Source organism: Triplophysa dalaica, chromosome 14, assembly GCF_015846415.1.
Source record: "Triplophysa dalaica isolate WHDGS20190420 chromosome 14, ASM1584641v1, whole genome shotgun sequence".
NCBI lineage: Eukaryota > Metazoa > Chordata > Actinopteri > Cypriniformes > Nemacheilidae > Triplophysa > Triplophysa dalaica.
The window spans coordinates 8886923-8908095 of NC_079555.1; the positions used below are offsets into that span (position 1 = coordinate 8886923).

General features: G+C 40.1%; 1 protein-coding gene across 1 annotated transcript in view; it reads left to right on the forward strand.

Moving 5' to 3' along the window:
- The first annotated feature begins 2154 nt into the window (after positions 1–2154).
- bcar1 (BCAR1 scaffold protein, Cas family member) overlaps positions 2155–21173 on the forward strand; it is a 66483-nt gene continuing 47464 nt past the window's right edge. The window contains exon 1 of the mRNA XM_056766112.1: positions 2155–2542. Coding sequence (XP_056622090.1) covers positions 2531–2542 — 12 coding nt within the window. The 5' untranslated portion in view covers positions 2155–2530. The remainder of the gene's footprint in view (positions 2543–21173) is intronic.

A 21173-nucleotide genomic window follows, 5' to 3' on the forward strand; every position in this document is an offset into this window, starting at 1 on the left:
ACTGTGATTTTCCATCCACTCTCTTTTCGGCAACTGTCTCCTTGCCATTATCATTAACTTTGACTTCTACTTCAAAGACTTTTTCATTTGTTCTTGCATTTTACCATCTTTCCTTTTTTGTGAATGATTGGATCTGTTTCTTCAATGGTTTCGGTGCGATATCTAAAATTTGTTTAGATGTGTTATTATTTAGACATGCGGCACTTCATTTGAGGAATGCAGTGTGTATAAATTTGTGGTTCTCATCGGGGGGCCATAGGGGACCCCAGCTGACTTCCAAGAGGGCCTCAAGATGTCTAATATAAATCAAATAAAAAACAATATATATCGTTCTTTTTGGGCTTTTTTGTTGATAAACATTTGTCAAGCACTAAAATATTTCATTGTTTAGAAATGTTGAGTTTTTGTGAGTAGGAGGGGGGCCTTTGAATATTTCTGAATACAATGGGGGGTCCTTGGTGTCAAAACGGTTGAGAACCCCTGGTATAAAATACTGTCATTGCATGCAAAAAGCAAAGAAAAACTGCTGTCAGAACCCACTTATCCAAACCTGCTATAGAGATGTAGACATTTAGCCTTGTATGTAAAAAGCGATGTAAAAAGATCTTTATAGAGACAGGCCTTAGGTGTCCGCTCAGAATTCCTGTAGTATATATAGCGCAAACTTCACCTCCAGGCATGTGTATCTGTCTGTCACCAAGTGCGTGACTTCAAACAGGGGCAGAAACATTAAAAATAGATGGTGCTGTTGAGAGGACAATTATAAACAATCACTCTGATGAGAACCTAAAATAACAGATGGCTAAAATGTTCTAGATGCCTCTTACCTCCATGTCGCCATAGTTAAGGACACTTTAGAACTCTGATGGGCATTTACAATCCCATGCGTTCGCTGCTTTAAAATGCCTTCCTTCTACATTTGCAATGGTAAGCTCACTGTATATGGTTTACAAGGTTGGCAGGACATGCTGCTGATAAAACACTATTTTATAGCAAATTTAAAATAGCCCTTGTATGCTTATTTTTAAGGCAGCGTTTATGGCTTTAGTCCAGTCGGGCAAATTCTGATCTTTAATGGCAGACTAGTTTAGCCAGGCCTTCTATCCTAATTTTATCCCACTCAGCATTGATGTTGGCAGATGAAGGGAAAGAGTGCCATGGCACCAATTTAACACCCATCTGAAGATAAGAAAAAGACCTTTGACTTTCCTTACGCAGCTGCCCCTCTATAATTAATAGCCGTACACAGTTCTCATGCCAGAGCTGACTGCAGGGGCACTGGGAATGATGCCGCTTGTAAACTAACTGTTCCGGTCATCACACATTTCAGGCTGCCAAATACTGCACTGTTCGTTTTGGAGATAAGAATCTGAGTTAGTGAGAAATGCTTTTGTTTTTGTTGTTAAATTGCAATTTATCACAACACAATCAACGATTTGTCTGTTTGTGAAGGCTAAATCTTCATTAAGAATGCACTCCTATAGTATAACAACATCCCCTATCGTATTTAAAATGCCAAATATTTATGTTTCAGCATCTTTTGGTAGAAACACCATTAATAATGAAGATCGGCCAAAATTGACAGTGTTTGCAACCAGTGTAAGCAGTTTCATCATGTTAATTGCGAATTGCTACATGTGTGAAGTGGTCAGTAGAGGTATTCCCATTTCTTCAAGCTTTTTTGAAATCGTATGTACAGGATGCCAAAAACTGGATATCAGTATCTTGTAGAACAATAGTTTTAGGTCAAAACTATGAATAACCTTTATAATATAAGGCAGCAATTCCCTGTCAGAGGGTATTTGGAAGGATTTACTAAAATCAATAAAACAAGGAAACAATAGATAGAGGCATATTCACATTTAACCCACAGTGGTGTGGGTTTAAAACAGGTTTAATAAAATTGTGTGAGCAGTTTGGCAGATCCAGAGTTATATAGAGAAATGAAAAATGGTTGCAGGATTGGAAACAATACTTTAAGAAATAGAACAACAGGCAATATGCTGTTAATAGCTTATAAGTGCATGGTGAATAATACTAGACGTGCCCTGTTTTTCCACATACAGCATACAGCAGACTATCCCTTTAAATGAAACTGATGATTCCATCATAGAGAGAGAGAGAGAGAGAGAGAGAGAGCGAGCGAGCGAGCGTTGAAGTGTCACCACCGCAATACAGACGAACGGAAGACAGGTCGTTCTCCTCCACGGGAAAAAGCTCGTGAAGCAGCGCTTTAAAACGAGCCCAGCAGCTTAATGAAGGCTAACGTCAGATCCCCGGCAAAGGCGGACTGAAACTGGGCTCTTTAAACCCATTGCGCAGCGTTTCTTGACCGTATCCATCAGAAACATTTACGTCAAACTTCTCACCAGACCGAGACCTCACTATAGATATCATGGAATAGAGGGACGTCGAGAGAAGACAGGCAACAAAAATTGACGTTTTCTCCTGAAAAACGGTAGAGCGAAAGAAACTGGTCCGTATAAAATCACCATCGAGCTCTGTAGTGGATTGAAAGCAGGGGCTGAACATGTCTGTACCGGTAAGTTAGCACCAACGTTAACTGGTTCGATAAACCGCGGTGTACAAAAAGTTAACTGTTTGGCATAAATGCAATGTATTTGGTGAACAAATGTTGGATATAAACTAGTCTTAGTAGTGTGTTATATGTATGTTAAGCACACCCGTGGTCGTTTTATACTAATCGTGTGTCATGTTTTGTCAGATTTGATTCGAGATTAGTTTTACAACAAATGTCGTTAAACGGCGTGGTGTTGCTCAAATGAGATGGTTGTAAATTTGTGGTTACCATGGTTTTGTACCCTGTAGTTTCTCAAACTGCATATTGGTTTAGAGACGCACTTGGTTATAGCAACTCGAGACGTGAAACTGAATTTTGTTTACTTTAATGCCACCTCGGACATCACATTAGCTGTGTCTCAAAACCTATAAGTACCTGTCAGCAGCATTTGGGCATCGTAGGGGCGTTCCCGTGGTGCCCGAAATTCTGCACGCGACACCAGTGCCCAAAAATGCTGTCTGTAAGTCTCAATGGGTTTCGAAACGGCCCTGAACTCCAGTCCACGAACTCATGCTGAAGGTTGTGTGCTGTTTAGCACCAGAAATTAAGAGACAAATAGGCTTCAGAAGTAAATGCAGAATTGTAACATTATCCAGAGGTGCAGTTTAATGTTAGGGTGAAAGAATAATGTGTTAACACTCTTAAATAAGTTAGAAGATGGTGTTGTGCTTTTTGGACTCTTATCTTAATGAGGAGAGATTTTTTTTTTCACAATGTACCTGTTTCTTCCAAAACCAGCCCAAGTCAGAGTTGAGTCTCAACCTGTGAGACCTGCTGCGTCTGGTCTGGCATCTCATTTCAACACTCCGTAACAGGATTTAACGTTTTGTTCTTGCTGGCTGAAATTAGGTGGAAAATCTGTGGATTTCAAAACAGAGCTGTGGAGGTAGATGACGCTCACAGACAACATAGCAGATCCTTGTGGGAGGAATGTGGTTAATTTGAATGTCTTGGCAGTTTTCCCATAGAATTCCCAAGTGCAGTTTTAGAGGTGCCATCTTAATGATGTAGTAGTAGAAGTGATATTTGCATTTGGTCATATGAGTAAGAAGAAACATTTTGGAAGTCGATTTCTGTGATGTCCATGTCCAACTCTTGGCTAGGTAACACTCAGGCAATGACAAAGAATTGCATTAGTTCAGACTCCACGTCATACCGGCATTTACGTCTCGCACCATATTCAACAATCAGAAGCCAGATTGCTGTGTTCTTGCCTGGGGCGATCAAGCTTGTTCACAACAGCTGTTTCACAACGCAGATGAGAATCTTGTTCGCTCCTCTCGTTCATCTCCGTGCAACTGGTATGATTCGGTTTACCTGAGACCAACAGATGTCAACTAGAAAGCAAAAGCTAACGAATCCAATAGTAAACTCGTCTATTGTCCCAACTGCATCCTGTTTCCATCAGGCACGCTTAGTGGGTAACCTGCATGGACAAAAGAATTGGCTCCCTCCTTGCTTTATTTATCTTTCCATTCTATTATTGACTTTAAGTGGATATGAAATTCAAAACTGACCCCATTCATTTTCTTAATGTATGTCTCGTTCTTATTAAACAATGTTTACCGGTGCCAGTTATTAATGCTTTTCTTCAGAATTTTTAATGTAATAAATTAAATAAACTGTAAAAATTGTTAAACGTATAATTTTTTTTCCCTTCATTGATGACATTTATAAGCTTTCTGGTATGTCTCCATTCATCCTGATATCAAAGCTAACGTTTTTTTTGTTTGTAGACAATGCCCCTCTGTTTCTTTTTCTCTATTAATTATCCTACATCCTATATCCAAAAATTGTGTTTTTTTGCAAACAAACAGTTGCTAGGAACAGAATACTGTCATATAAATGATGCTCTGATACCCACTTTAAAAGCGTTCACCGCCTGCCCGTCACCTGAAATGCGTTTAAACAGCTTTTAAACAAATATTTGTAGATTATCAGCCACTGATCCTTTTTCAGTCTGGATGTGCCGGGATGGATCTCCATTTATATGCACATGAATTCTGTATGCCGGTATGAATGCATGCATACATCCTTCAATGCATAAATTCATAAGTTCTACACATGCTCGGCTTCATACATATTGATGACTTGTAATGTTTAGCTGTTAACGTCATTTGTCCTAGCTTTAGATCTTTATCGCGTCCCCTGGTTCGCTCCCAGAGAGCGTGCAATGCTTTGGCAGCGAGCATGCACTTATTCCCCACCGCTGTCCTTCGGTCTCTGCACCGTTCCACCGCAAGAGGTTAAACCAGACCCCGATGGGGAACGAGTTCGCTGGTCGTTGCTAGATAACTCTCAGACGCCTGACATTTGGTGCTTGTCATAGATGATACTTCACATACATATTTATACTGTTGGCTGAGGTGAGTCTGTGCATTTCAATCATCCGGTAGAGACTTTTTGCTATTTGTGTGGGTTGCCCTGGCAACTAGAGGCCACCAGACTGCCACGTCTCCCACTTGACGACTTTCATTGGCAGAGAAACTCGTAGGAAACAGACAGAGATAGCTGATGATATCGTGTAATGCTTCACATACCTTGCACCGGCAAACACGGGCTCGAAAAAGCTGTTCTCACTGAACTTTTGCTGGCGTAGTTAATAAAAGATTTCATAACATGAGATCATGAAAATTACATTTCATGCAATGTGTAATGTTGCCGTGTTTGAAAGTAAGCAGTCCGCCAAGTTGTAAATCCAAAGGTGAATGAATTGGCTTGAAAAAAAGGGAGTCGACTGAATTACGCAAAAAAATCGTCCCTTGTACGATTCGCGAACCGCTGCGGATTTACGCCTCTACATATAGTCCACGCCTACATTTTGCTACGACTTCCTGCGAAAACTTCACTCTTCTCACCCAAACACTGTAGCTCGTGAGCCTCATTCGCGGTAGACCAATAAAAGCAGACTAGACCATCTGACCAATCACATCAGACTAGGCTAGCGGAAAGGAGGATATTAGACAGATGAATCGCGGAACAAATCATTTGATAGTCAGTCAACAAGAAAGTTAAGAATAACTAACTTTTATTAAAGAAATAATAGTGTTTTTACACCTTCTATGTACATAAACTTGTCATTGGATACTCCATAAACCAAAGTAGGACCTTGAAAATCCGTAGTTATGTACTCTTTAACTTATTTATTTACAGCTACACATTAATGTTCTGAACTTGGTCATCCCTAGCGTGAAGATGCATCTTTATGTGTTTTTAGTTATTAGGGATGACTGTTACTTGCTTACGAACACACACCGGAGGCATCTTAATCCAGCAACCAGCTGACATGCTCATTTGTTTATCGCTGAGAGTTTACATATTTATGCATAAACAGCTGCAGGTGTGTGTATCATGAATGGGAATGTAAATAATAATGTCACTATCCCCTCAGGAGTCTTTTGACAAGTAACTTTGCAATGCAATGTATGTATAAAGTAATATAAATATTCTGCGCTCGTCTTAAAGGGATAGTTCACCCAAAATAAAAATTATTTCATAATTTATAAACCTCAGCCTGTTTAGGACTCTCTGTTCTGTGGAACACTAATGCATTTATTTGTCTTTTGTATCCATACAGTGGAAGTCAATGGGCGCCAATGTTGTATGCTTACCAATGTTCTTCAAAATATCTTTTGTGTTCTGCATAAGAAAGTCATACAGAATGACATGAGGTTGTGTAAATCACACATTTGCACACATTTTTGCTGTCACTTTCAGTTTATTTGTGATTTCCATACAGCATTGAGAGGTTTGTGACAAGGATCAGATCCTTGAAACATAAGATTGTGCAGAATAACACATGGGTTCTCTGGGGATCGAACCTATGACCTTGGTGTTGCTCATGTAGTGTTTTACTAGTTGAGATGCAGAACCAAAAGGAATTCAAGTGTAAATTAGGAGAAATATGAATGTGTTTACACTGGTGAAAAATGAAACGCAGTGTGAGTTTGGACACGGCTCACATTCTTGTACTGATCTCAATCAATCACCAGATGCCACTGTGTTTGTAAGTGTGTATGTGCATGTATATAGTCGTGTGACGGTATGAGAGGGGTGCAGGGGGAGTGAAGGAAAATCTCTTGCTGATATAGTGTGGGAAAAGAATGCAGCGTGTGGAATTTGCGGTTTTGCGCGCTGTGAATATGTGCAAGTCTGTGGGCAAGCAAACAAGCAGATCTCTCAGATAAAATGCTCATTTTCTCTGAAAATAACTTGAAACACTGCCAGCTTATCTGTCCTTCCAAGTTTCATCTCTTGATCGGTTGCACACGGTTCTTCAGCTTTTGTTACTGTGAAGGTTCACGTGCTTCCTTAAGTTTTCTCTTTATTTCCAATGCAGTGCAAGTCATGTGCAGTCAGACGGACATTTTTGGCCAGTTTTTGTTCTGTCTTGCATCCTGCCAAATTGTTGAGTTTTTACGCAAGCGTTCCATCTATTGGGATCTATCTAGCTCAGGGGTATTCAATTAAACTTCCAATAGGTCCGGTCTTTGTATTTTCTTCTAAACGAAGGTACGGACAATATGTTTTTTGAGAATAATCAAATATTTAACCAATTTGACCCAGTTGGATGTAATTTACATTTACATTTACTAATTTAGCAGACGCTTTTATCCAAAGCGTCTTACAGGTGGGGTAACCAATGGAAGCAATTGGGACAACATAAGGACAACAAAAGCATAAGTGCGATCAAAAAAGAAGACTGGTCTCTTTAATGTATTAAAGATATTATATTTTATCAGTATAAAGACATTAGAGGATATAGCGGCAAAAGATCAATTACATAAATGTGCCAGAGTGCGTGTGTGATGTGATTCTCTATTGTCCCTATTGAAGGAACGCAGAAAAGGTTGAGGATTACTGGTCTAGCTGCAACAGGGTTCCCATTTCTGCATAACAAAATCAGCCCAAAGACCAATCAAAATGAGGCCAACGTTCCCAGCCTAAATACCGAAACTCAAACTATGCTATCGTAATTTATATTTTCCGGGGCACTGTTACCCATTTTACATAATTTCGTAATCACTGTGGTATTCATAAACGCATTCTGTTTTCATAAATACAATTATTTTACTTTAAAAATGACCATTCATGAACAAAATCCTTCCACCTTTAACCTAAGAAATAAGAAACAACTCTTAGCAACAGTTTAAAATTAGAGGACTTGGCAACCATTATCTGCAATAATGCTTATGCAAATACAACAAAAAAGGCTCTGGTCAGGGTCAGGATAACCGTTTTAAAATGCGTTATTTGGTGCATTTCTTCTTATGCGTATCTTGTTCAGCGGAGCGCTTTGTGTTATTCTTGCAGCAGTAGGGGACATACTCCTAGTGAAATTCAAGTAGGCCCCATCTGATTTTAAAAGCTAGTGTCGTTTTACTCACCCTGCCGTTGTCTGCATTGGAAAAAACGCTCTCATCCCCCCATCCCCACCTCAACCTCATGGGACCTGTGAGAGTCAGGTAAACACATCCCCTGTAAACAAGTTACAACCCCCCCCCCCACTTGACCCCAGTGTGTTACGCATTTAATCTGTAACATTTGGTTTTCTGTGTCAGCTGAGTAGAGCAGGTCTCTCCCGCGTGCCCCTACAAGTGTTCCCTAATGTTGCTGTTTAAATCATGGGTCTATGTGGCTCAGCTACACTGTTGTTAATGAAACGAAGGCTTTTTCACCATATGATGTTGTGAACTCTGCGTAACCTGCTCTTTTGTTTCATAGCTCTGTAAATCTCCGCCATCAGCATTGGAAGGGGGAGGGAGGAATACGTGCACATGTCTGCTGATGGAGATTATGTGGATGTGTAAAACATCGCGTATCTTGTTTTCATATTTTGAATGTGATTGTGTTTGGAAACTAAGAGAAATGGTGTTTTGTGCATATGCGATGGCCGCTGAAATCGGATGTGGATCCACATTATAATGCATCTGTGAGAAAGTGAGAGAGTGAGTTTGATCGTTGTGTGCAATGCATCTGTGGTTTTGCCAAAGCTTATGCCAAATCTTCCCATCATCATTGTTGTAAATCAGCTGTCTGATGTGTGACGTGGATTTATAAATGGTGCTTCATCGATGACACATGGTCGTCTCATGAATCATGTTTGGGCAGATTGAGGTAAAGGGAAGGCAACTGTACTTATCAGTGAGTGAACCTGAAAGAGACAGTTACTGTAGCCATCAACCTAAACCCAGTCTTACCTAAGGCCATACAGTCCAGATAAAACAAACCTTGCCCAGCCCTACTGTATTCTCGGTCAACTCATATAAACCCAACTAATTTAGTTTAGCTCAGTCCAGTCTCGCTCAGTTAAGCTAAGCATCCAGTCTGCATGCAGCGAATTGATCGCCATCTGAAATGCAGAGCTTGGCAGTGATGACTGATGAAGTGAAAGGGTCAGACCAACAGAAGGAGCCTGGAGAGAGGGGGATGGTGGAGAAAAAGAGAAATCAGACTAGATTTTCAAGATTCAAGTATGAAGAGCTCTGTCATATAAAAGTGGAGAGCGTGGAAAGCGATGGGAGAAATGCAGAATGTCAATGAGGAGGGAGGGAGTTAAGGACACCGAAAATGAAGAACAAAACCACAAGTGGTCCAAGAAAAGATAACAGCAAGCACAGGGGGAGAGAAATGGAAATTTGTGGAAGAGGAAACAGAAAGTGATGTAAACATCCGAGAAGGAAGGTGGAGATGGGGTCAGTGGTCAAAAGACAAAAGAGAACATTACAGAAGATGCTGCAGGGTGCATCCATGCTAAGAAGAGCCTGCTTCTGTATTTGTTCACTTTATCAAACCGAACCAACAGTAACCTGAGCTGTATCTTCTCAGACTGTCTCTTTCACTGAGACACATTGACCAAACCTCCTCCAGCCGTGTGTGTGTGTTGCAATGAATTAGTTGTTTGTCCTGTCCTCTAGAACCACATCGCAGAGCATGAGCATGACATCATCAGCATCCATCCGCGTTTTAATGAACCTCCTCGTCTGGATGCTCATTAGGGACGTGTTAAAGTGAAGCACCTTAATCAGCCAGCCACAGCCGTGCGTGTGTCAGTGTACGAGTATCCACGTGAAATATGATATGATATTTTGCACATGGGAACTCTCAATGCTAATGAGGATGCCTGAGTGAGTGCGTGGCATTGACGTGTACATGTGTGTCTTATTTGATGTTCATAAACCGCAGTGCAGCAATATGAAGAGGCTTTAATCTTTGGTGGAAGTCCTGCTAATCCGTGTGAAGGTTACCTCTGCTCTCTACGTTACATTTGCTAAATTAAAGTGGCGTTTCTTATAATGTACGCTTTGGAATTGCAGAACTCCATTTCATAATTGACGGATAAGACAGATTAATCAACTTCTTACTGTAATAACTAAATTGCAGGTTTCCGGGCACAATCCCGGGTCATCGGTCTTCGGTGGCATGCAAATGGGTGTGCGGTGTTTGCATACCACACGGGGCTTGCTGGTATTATAATCAGCTTCCCTTTGATAAACAGCAATGAATAATTAATGTAATTTATTTTACTCAGGGTTGAAATAGATTGGGGGTGGGGGTTCCGTGCCCTTTCTGATTTTGCCTGACCTCCATCATCACCTACGCACCCATATGTGCACATCGTAGCCTGGTCTTCCTCAAGGAAGTATCTCATTGAAAGTCATTGCAGATGTGTTGCTGCTCCTCCTGTTGACCTTTCCAATGGTGGAAAGTTGTGAGGTGTGATTGGGGATTTAGAGAGAGAGAGAGAGAGAGAGAGAGAGAGAGAGAGATTGAGTCATGGGAAATGAGGGATAGCGAGTCATAAAGAGAGATGTTTTGAAGTGGGCGACCGCATTTCACACAGCTGCTATGATGTGACCTTTCAACAGACCATTGTCCCTCTCCTTCATCAATGCAGCGGGCTGGAGTGAAGCCGCATCAGCGACAGGGTGACGCTAACCCAGTGTTGCATCTCCCATTTTCCGCTAGAGCTGCAACCTTTACACAGCTAGTTTGCTTTTTAATGCCAGTTCCAGAAACGAATGGTGCTCGCTAAAGATAATGAAAGATTGCTGGAACCCTGCTCTAAAAAGTCATTTATGGATAACAAAGAAGCTTGATGTGAAAGAAAATTGATTTGGAAGATTGGCTTTCGATCTAACCGGATTTCGTAGCTCCCGGTGTCAAAAAGTCGCCAGCAGTTCATTCACAAAGACAACCTCAAAAAACATCATGGTCTTGTTTTTGATCATTCACTTCCTCCACAATCTGTTATCCTTTTCATTAGGGGTGTCTGGTATTAACAATAATCTTGAAATCGCTGCTGTCCTTCTGAAACATTGAATCTCAATTTTTCTTGATTTCAGTTTGTGTGAGTCGTTATTATTAGTAACCCTTTATGTTTGTCACTGTGATTTGCAAATATCTAACCAATAAAACGTATTTAAAAGTGCTTGTCAACTTTGACAACCAGTATTTAATCATTTAAAAAGTAAAATGTTAAATTTCCTGAAAAACAGCGAGTTTGGACATCCAAGGTTTGGGAAGTAAAGCGGCATTATTAAAAAACACAATTATTGATATCAGGGTATTTCTACAAATACTTCAATAAGTAAACATACATTTATATAAATTATTTATTATTTAAAAAGTTGCCTTAAGAGCAACAATGATAACAAACTCCCTCAACTTTCCTACTCTTTGTGTGTGAACCATTGTCCAAAAAAGAGGAAACTAAATAAATAAAATAAAAGATGTATTTGATTGATATTGAACAGTTTGGGCCTCAATAACCGTGTAGTCTTGATTATATTTATAAACATATGTATATGCTTATCTTGTTCTTCAACATGGTCTTGTGTGTCTGTGTGTGTGTTGGTTTCAGTAGGGGAGCAGCTATTAGACTGTTTATGTGCTATAAGAATATGTACCTCCTGTAGTCCACTCAGAATTCTGTATAACAATCTCAGCACGATCTCTGGAATGCTTCCAGACAGCCACGGCAAACTCATCAGTAAACATTACAGTGCCACAGCTGGCTTTCTATGCAGCTGTAGACGCTGGACATTCATATTAATATTTACATATTATTTCCTGATCGAAAACCTTGCTGGGCTTCCGTTTGCGTGTTATTAACAGCTTTTTCTTCTAGCAGGTAGGTGTTTTGAGCAGACTTTAAAATCCTGGTCTTTTATGCTTCAATATGTAAGATGAATCTCTTTGACAAGCCTCTTTGAGTTGGTTACTTAGGTGATGGGTAGTGTGGTCATGCTCTGTTGATCAAATTGAGCTTCGGCACAGGTGGACGGTGGGTCTTGCTATGCACTGAAGCAGGGAAATGATGGGTTTCGGGTGGAGGCAGCATTTATCAAGGTCTTTAATTTATGTAGCAGGTGGAGGACACGTGTTCATCCATGTGGCTCGTGGGTCAGTGCTGGTTTTGGCAACAAATGAAGGTAACCAACCTTGTGGCCTTGTTCTGTACTGACAAAAATTTTGTCATCTGGGCTTCCTACCTGTGTTCTTTCTGGTGTTGGAATTTAGCGATGGATGGGGACTCCTTAGGTTTCAGAGGCCTGGAGATCTGCTGTGCCCCACTGTAAAATGGGGCAAAACGCAGATTATTTCAGGAGCTAACCGTTAACAAATGTTATTATACATAATATTTTTATAATGTACAATTGAAAGCTCTTTACTTTTCTGTGTATATAACAATGTTAGTTTAATGTTGTGTTTTGGTTTTACACTTGAAAGTGTTGCAAAATTAAGGATTCTTAGCAGGATTTCCTAATTTTTTTGGACCAGGAAATCATGTTTATTTTCATTTTGGTACCTTTTTAACCTGGTAGCATTATTAAAGCATAAGAAGCTTATTTGAAACTGTGGGTCATTGACTCCGTCTAGTCAGGTGGTTTGAAACGGTTGTGCACAATGTGCAGTAGAGGGAAAATATGCAAGAGAGAATATTAACATGCGTATTTTGGACAGTTGATGGACAGGGGGACCAGTCTAAAGTGTTCATTGAGTCCGGGAGAAAGCTCCCGATCGTGCCCTGCGCCCCGTGCCCTGTTGACTGGGCAGGTAATCTGCTCAACTGCCATGTGAATTAGGTTTGAACTGAGAGGGCAAGCAATTTACTGCTCATTCACAGACCATTCCTCAGTTTATGAGAAAAAAGAGGGGGAAGGGGCTGAGGGCGATAAAGAGGAAAAGAATGGATTAGATAGAAATAGAGTAAAAGAGAGAGAATGAGATGAGAAAGGAGATAAGAGAGAATGGGTTTGAGAAAGAAAGGATTTATGGAAGGGATATTGCGAAGCAGTATACTGTATGTGACAGAAAGCTTTGGGATCTGTATGTGTGAGATAGGGAAAGATCGTCAAAATGTGAATGATGTACTAAATAAATGCTTTAAAACGACCTAAGATGGTTACTGGACTTTGCTGGTTTAAACTGGTCTAGTTGGCATTCGGGTGGTTAGTAATGTTTACTCTCAATAAACAACACCAGTGGGACCAGGCTGGAAAACCTGCAAACCAGATTAGGACTGTTTAAGCGCTTTTTCCACAACAGGAACAATGCTTTGTTGATATGATGGTTGAACCACCTGTTAGGGTTTCAAGATTCCCAATGATTTTCCAGTATTCCGTTTCATACACTAAACTGCTCTTTGCCCCTTTGAGTGGAAAAACAACCTTTTAGTCATCCTTGACATTTCCTCACAAACATACTTACTGAGCATTGAACATCGCAAGTAAGGATAAATAATATAGTGGTTCTTTGCCTAGATTTGTTTTAGAGCTGTTTTGCAGACTTTTGGACCGCCACGCTGGAATGTGGGCTTCCTTTCCTCTCGTTCAGTTTCTCTCTCCCCCTCCATACCTTTATAGATCAGGTCCAAGAGCTCTGGGCCTCAGCCGTGCCTGGAAACTCCCAGCAGCCAAAATAAGTCTGAGCTCGACTGGTGTCATGTCAACATCTACTGTGCAATATACACAGGCACCCCCACAGTCCATCCTTTCATTATTTCAAGAGCCCGTAATGCCACACTCTTCGGAGCTCAGGAGAGCTATTGTGTCATGGAACAGTTTCGCTTTCACATGTCAGCTTTCCAGCTCTTGTCGACTGATTTTTTGTGAGGAAAAGCTCTGTGACATTTTAGCTGCAAGGAACATTATCTTTCCAGATATTACATAAATTATGCAACTGTCAATGGTGGAAATGATAATGTTAAAGTGGCAGTGGCTACCTTTACTGGCAACACATTTAAAGAGGATAATCTGGAAAATATATAAGGAATACCTGGAGGAAGTTGTTTACATTATTTGGGCTGAGGGCATTTCTGAAAAAGTCTTATCAGTGAGTAAAAACAAGATCAGTTAGCAAGGCTTGTCCTCGACTATGACCTTGTTAGATGTCCAGATAAGTACACTGTTTTTATGGAGCACACACACCGATTGTGTTCTTGTGTTAAAAACATGTTCCATATAAATATCACCTTTGCCTCAGAGAGTCATTGCTGAAATAAATACCCCTTTTGTCCTTGAGGAATGGTAGAAGAGATATTTTTACTCTGTGCATGTGGCAGAGTTACCTGAGCCTGGCATGTGTACACTTCCATAGTTAAACACGGTCATGTGCCAGCCTGCGTTTGTTTTTTGTCATCGTTTACCATAGATGGCCACATGTCTCTGCAAACCGTTTAGAGTTTGGCTCGTGCCGCTGTGCTGTCATGAAGCTTTATAATTCACTGCATAATAAACTGCATCTCTGTATCTGTAATGTGCTGGATATGGATGCCGCATACTCGGATATTTGTATCAATATAATCACATCGTAGAAAACATTGCTGTCAGATTGATTAGATACAGTGTCTAGCACGCTTACAGGATATCTGAGAGAGTTGTTCTAGTGTTTGAAATCTTCCTCAAGGAGGAGAGAGGAATTGAGAGCTTCAAACCAAATGTAATTACACAACAGATTAACCTTTCATTACCTTCACCTGATTTATAAGCAGGACTGGAATATGGAATGTATTTTCAGCCTCTTTTCTAGACTAAATTTGATGTTTTATCATCTTTTTAGGTCTCAACCGGAGATACGTTTTTAAAGGAATAGTTCACCTTAAACATGAATATTCTGTCATTGTGTTCATGCCCACTTGTCATGAATAGCTTTTTCTTCTGCACAACACAAAAGAAGATATTTTGAAAAATGTTGATAACTGAAAAACAGCGGTAACCATTGACTTGCATTGGTTTTGTGTCCATACAATAGATGACCAGTAGGACCAACGGTTTTTGGTTACCAACATTTTTCAAAATATCTTCTTCACACACACAGGTTTAAAGATGACAACAGGGATAGTAAATTATGACAGAATTTTTATTTTGAAGGTGAACTATTCCTTTAAAAACGTATCTCAGGGTTTTCTTTTTTATGTAAGAAATGTCAAACATTTACCCTAAACTTTGTTTAAATATAATAAAATACTGCATGGTTGAACAGGGGGGATGTTTGCCAGAAGTATTGAGAATTAAACCAGATTTTTTACAAGCTTAGGGGTCAGTACTGTGAAGTGGTACTCTTATCTTCTTCATCCTTGTGGGAAGTCTAAGTGTAGTTTTATTTTTACTATTGGCCAGTTTTTCTCCTGTATTTGGCAAGCGGCCCATCCCACCAGCTGAACATGGCCTTTGAACTGCGTTAGCCGACTGATTGGTGTGTTTAATGTCTGTTTGATGGCAGATTGATGTTGTGCTTTACGTGTGACTGATGTGTTTGTCTGTAAAGGTGCTAGGGCTTACGCACACACACTCTTGCCGTTGACACACTGATGGATCTGAGGGAGGCATCAGGTGGGAAGAGGTATTGTTCTGGTGTGTCCTGCGTGTTTCCTTTTCTATGTCGCTGAGCTGGCCATTTTACAACCTGTCGTTTGTGTGTGTGTGATGAAATAAATGGATTGTAAATATTTATTGAGGATGGATGCAGCAGAAGGCTCAGGATCGTTGTATGTGTTGCAAACCTATTATCACTCTTGATAGTCTCTCAATGCTACAGAGACCCTCAAAGAAGCTTGAAAATCACTAATGTTAGTGAGGAAGTAGCCGTTTTGTTATATCTATACATATCTGTAAGTATTTTAACATATAGTTTATTTTTAGGTGAACTATATCTTTAAGTGTTACGTAATGTAATGTTGTTTGTTTTATGTGATGGCTGTCATTTGGTCATTATCTTTTCTTTCTTTGCGCCCATCAAATCTGGGTCTACATAAGAGGAAATAACCACCCCTCGTCATATAGTACAACCTTCTCGTGACATCATTACTGATCATGATTATTGTCATTCGTCCAACCTAAATCGTAAGATGAACCCCGTATCTGAGCTTTTCAGCTGGCTTGCAGAACATCTGCCCATCTACTGACTCCCTGGCCTGATGAAGGATTTTATCTCATTCTCAAGAAAGGACTCAGACAGACCTGAGACAGTTGCGCAAAACTTCGATTTTCTGGGACAAGGCCCACAGGGAAATCTTCCTCTGCTGGATTACTGCACATAGGTCGTCCATCGCTCATCTGTTGACAAAGCAGAAAACAGCAGTGCAGAACAAACACAAACATTGGCATGATGACCTACCCTGAGATACCCTGAGAAGTGATGCATTCTCTTAAAGCTTAGGGGAAATAGCACTTCATTTTAGCTGGATAAGCCATCTGAAACCAAATTTCACAAAAAATATGTGGCAGAAATTTCTCCAGATTCCTTCTGGGTCAGCTTGTAGTTCTATGGAGGTTAAAGTGCTCCCTAAGAAGGTAGTTGCCTATGTGTGGAGAGGTGACACAGCAGATTACTAAATCTTTTCGTTGCAAAACAATGACTTTCAACATTGATTTACTCTGGGACAGGTTGTAGTACAAGAGATGTACTTGTTGCAAAGGAGGGTTGGTTCAGGTCTCTCTGATAGCAAAGATTTCTGCAGCGGAAGTCTAAGGAACAAAACTTGATGATGGGAGTTCCCTTATCATCCTCTCGGCATCTCTCAGAAGTCCTGCGAGGATTCAGCAGCAGGGTACTGGGCATACTCACTCAACTCTGTGCTTTAGATCAGGAAATGCATCATTATTTTGTATAGACTGGCTGCTCTTTTTTTACAATGAATGGCCAGAGGACAAACAAGGCTTTGTCAATAAGTTTAAAGTTGGATTTTACCCAGAATATTCCTTTTACTTTAACACACCTAACAACAGTGCATTGAATAATTTGTTGCTCTAAAGTTTCTGATTTAGATGTCTTCAGTGATTCCTGTTTAAATAATCAGACTTATGTCAATATTTTTGGTCTGAAAGTATGCGCATTCCCTAAGCAATAGCATTAAATGATTCAGTGCTCTGCACTCATAAATTACAAGTACTGTTTTGTGTTTTTAAAGTTGTGATGAACGGTAATTTCTGAGCGTTGGCTCTTTTCATCGCTCCATGAGCCTTGAATTTCCATCACACCGGGTAGGGATGTTGTGGTATTGCCCCCTGTAGAAATGCATCAGGACGGAAGTCTGCTTTCCTAATAGTAAAATGTCAGGAGAGAGAAATTTCTTCAAAGGGGGAAATTATTCGCTTGTGTTTATGAATGTCTCTGTGCACGTGTTTGTGTGTGCCCCTACTCAACCCTATAAATCCATTATACAAATGTAGGTCATTTTGGTGTGAAGTTGTCCCGTGTGCCATGACATGTTTTTCACGCTCCGCCCCAGAGCCAAACAAAAATAACATGTAAACACATATCCACGCATCAAATGAAAGAAGCAGCTTTGCACGGGGTGAGCTGTAGTTTCGACAGTTCTTTCTTTCATCTATTTCATGATTGCCCATCATGGAAAGCAATGAGACTGAGATAGCAGTCCGTGTGGAAGAGCTTTGATTGGGTTTCTTATGATTGTGGTCACACCATCCAGACAGTTTTTCTACTTGAGTGGATTTGGGATAAAACGGAGCTATTGGGTCTCGACTGCCATTTTGCTCAGTGTAGCATGTCTGCATATAGATTTGAGATTATAGGGTGAAATTTACCTTGATGTGTGTGAGATCACTTTGTGGCCCAAGAAAAGTTATAAGTTCTTAAAAAGCAGGTGCTGTGTGTAATTATTTGGAGGATCTATTGACAGAAACGCAACATAAATACATAACCGTGTGTTCAGAGGTGTATGAAGACCTTACATAATGAAGTGTTATGTTGTTATTACCTTAGAATGAGCTATTTCTATCTACATACATAAAATTTGAAGAGTGTTTCATAAAGAAGTCATCTTCTTCAGCAAAGAAGCGAAAACGTGCTAGATGCGGCAAAGTCTCTACATTTCTCCATTAAGACTGTGAATGACCTCTAAATCACCTTGGGCCAGTGTGTGAAAAAATAGCGAAAAATTCGAATTTTTGTTTGTTGCAGTCAAAAAGTTGATACATTTTAAGTTCCCCGAGACTTAAAGTACGCCATTAATGTCTACTGGTGAAACTGGTCTCTTTCTCTCTCCGCCCGCTATGTTTTTTTTCTCTTGCCCACTCAAGTGTCCTCATCCGTCCATCACACCAGCAAAATCAAAGTTGTTGTTTATAGGATGAGTGGTCTGACCGTAGGTCTGTTATTCACACCAGAGTGCAAAAACACACACATTTCTTGTCTATGTTATGTTGTTTCATTGTCCCACTACAAATCTACTCAAGAGAACACTAATGGCAATTTTAGATAGGATTATTTATCTTCCTGAATGCAGAAGAACAAGTATGTCACTGAAATCTGTGATTATGCTTCCCACAAAACAAACAACCTGACAACACTGTGCATTATATAGCGATACATAGAAACTTGTGCTGTGCAACAAAGAGTGACACTAGACAGGTCAGAACAAGCAAACTGTCAAAGAAATTTGGCCGTAGGCAGTACATTCCTGGAGTTTATCTTTATTCTCATTTTGCAGTGCCCGGTTTGTGCTGTTATTTCTAGTTTGATTCTCTGGAGGTAGGCGGTCATCGTGTATGAATGGAAGTGTGTTTATGTATGTGTGAGATTGACAGGAACATCGCGTCCATTGAGGATGCCCAGTTCAGGAAATCCTGCCATGGAAACGTCTGAGCTTACAGCACACAGTGACGTCTGACGGCTGCGATCACAATAGCAGATAAAATATCTTCATAACTAGAACTGAAATTTGACTAGTTGATCGTACGTAAGAAAGCTCGTAATAATTCATCAATAATTTGAAAACTGGAGGTTTGGTGAAACATCTCGTTTGCCTGTGTAAGTGTCTTGCAAGCTATGTTTTCAAAGTAGCTATATCCCACTGCTGGTTGTGTGTAGGTGATGACTGTAATCGCTCAAGGGGGATGGAGTGCAGCCTTTCAGCGTGACATGACTGGCCGATAGAAGTCTGGACGGGGTGAATAGAATCCTAATGAAATTCTGTCCGTTGAGTCTCAGTGTTTGCTCCACACTCACTGATTCGTAAGTTGTACAACCAGTGATTTTTCATGTTATGCGCTTTACAACCGAGCAGCGTTTTTTTGTGGGGGGAGGATTGGAGCTTGCGCTAAGCCACAGCTTGCACGTGATGCGAGCCGACCATTTGCTCTGCATCCATGTGCTGATTGAAACACGGTGGGAATACAAGCTTTATGTGTCATAATGCTGTGTGTAAAGGAAATAGACTGCTGGCTGTGTGTTTGCGTTCGTGGGAAGGGTTTTAGTGCTTTAGTTTGAGTGCATCCAGCTCTCTCTCACTCTCGCTCTCTCGCTCTCTCGTTTGTCAGCGGAGTGTCCACAGCCATTCAAAGTGATGGATGGAGGGTTGGTCTCCCTTAAAGCTGACTGGAGGTGACCTTCAAATTGTCACTGGACAAACCCTCAGGAATAACCCACCCCTTTTTACTCACTCTCTTACACACACAAAAACACACACACGCACACACACACACACACACACACACACACCATAGCAGCTGTGCACAAGAGGCATGGCCGTAGCCAGCTATGAGGTCACCGAGGTCCGGACCTCGGTCATTTTTTTATATTCAAAAATAAAATGTCAAGCTCTCTGAATGATTATTTTGGCATTTAAATCACCCCATATCATATGAGTGTTTGCAATTCATCATGTTGCTGCGAGAAGCTAGCGCAGTGAACGGGGCTTGAGAGCGCGTTGAGTGAGAGCGCGGGTATGCCTCCATTTATTGCCAGATGCACCTATTATACGTGTTTTTTTACTCGTTTTTCCAATTTATTGTGACACTTTGGGAGTCTTGGGACGTTTATAAAGTGTAAAGTTGAACGTTAGTGTTAGTGATATATTAATCTTATTCACAAAACACAAGCTTTGAACTTATTTCGGATATCTTTTTCTTTCTTTTTGAAATTGCTTGTTTTTCATAGCAATATCTGGCAACATTGTACATTAATAAAAAAAAAGCTTACAGACAAACTGTAACTTAATTGCTGACAGGAAGATACCACCATTGGTAAGACAAACGCAGTGATCATCGTTAATATCTGAAAGAAATGATTAACACCAACAAAAACAATAGCATAATACAAATATGTTTGTTACAGAATGAAATAGGCTATGCCATTGCCAAATAACGTTACTGACCAGCAGGATGACGTCTCATGCTCTTTAGTTAACCTTAAGTCATCAAAAAACATAAATTAAAGCAGTGTTTTCAACTGGTGGGTCGCAAAAACGTTTTGAGTGGGTTGCGGAGTGTGCATTCAAAGAAACAACAAACGTAATTCTGTTTTTTTCTGACGCTAGACTTTTATTTTGACAGACGTGCGTGAAAGCGGTTGACTATCAAAAACGCTTTTTCCTCATTCAGTATTTACGGTCAAATGAGATGTTGTCAAGTTTTATATCGGTGTCATTATTCTAACGTTTTTATAACTTGTTATAAAATAAAAATTCCCTCACCTAAAAAAAAACGAACTTTCCAGTCCTGTCAGTCATAGGCTACTGTGCTCGTTGCGCGCAAATTTACCATGGTAACAGACCTTAACCCTCAAAATGCTACTTTATTTTCACTGTGTTTTTGTAATGTATTTCTAAATGACTGTGGTCTCGTCACACATACCAACTATTAACAAAAACTATTTTGGAACTGCTACCTTACCTAAGGTTACTTATACGGTACCTCATATTCATACAGTGTATCTATCTATCTACTTATATATATATATATATATATATATATATATATATATATATATAAATGACTGAACTTAAATATACGAGCTTGATAAAAATGACCACTCTAGAAGAAATTTTCAGATGGCACACATATATATATATACACACACACACACACACGTCTGTGAAATGTAAAACATTATTTTGAATAAAAAAACTTTCGCAATCATCAACATGCCTGTCTATTTTGAAATTTAGGAGTGCATTTGTGGGTGTTATTATAGCACAATTCTTAACACCTTACTTTGGACCTCACTAATTTTCAAACCCTGGTTACGGCCTTGACAAGAGGTGATCGACATGGAGTCTAAATCAGTGTTACCCCAATTCTGTAAGTGATGCCATTATTCCTAATGCACACACACAAATACAACTTCC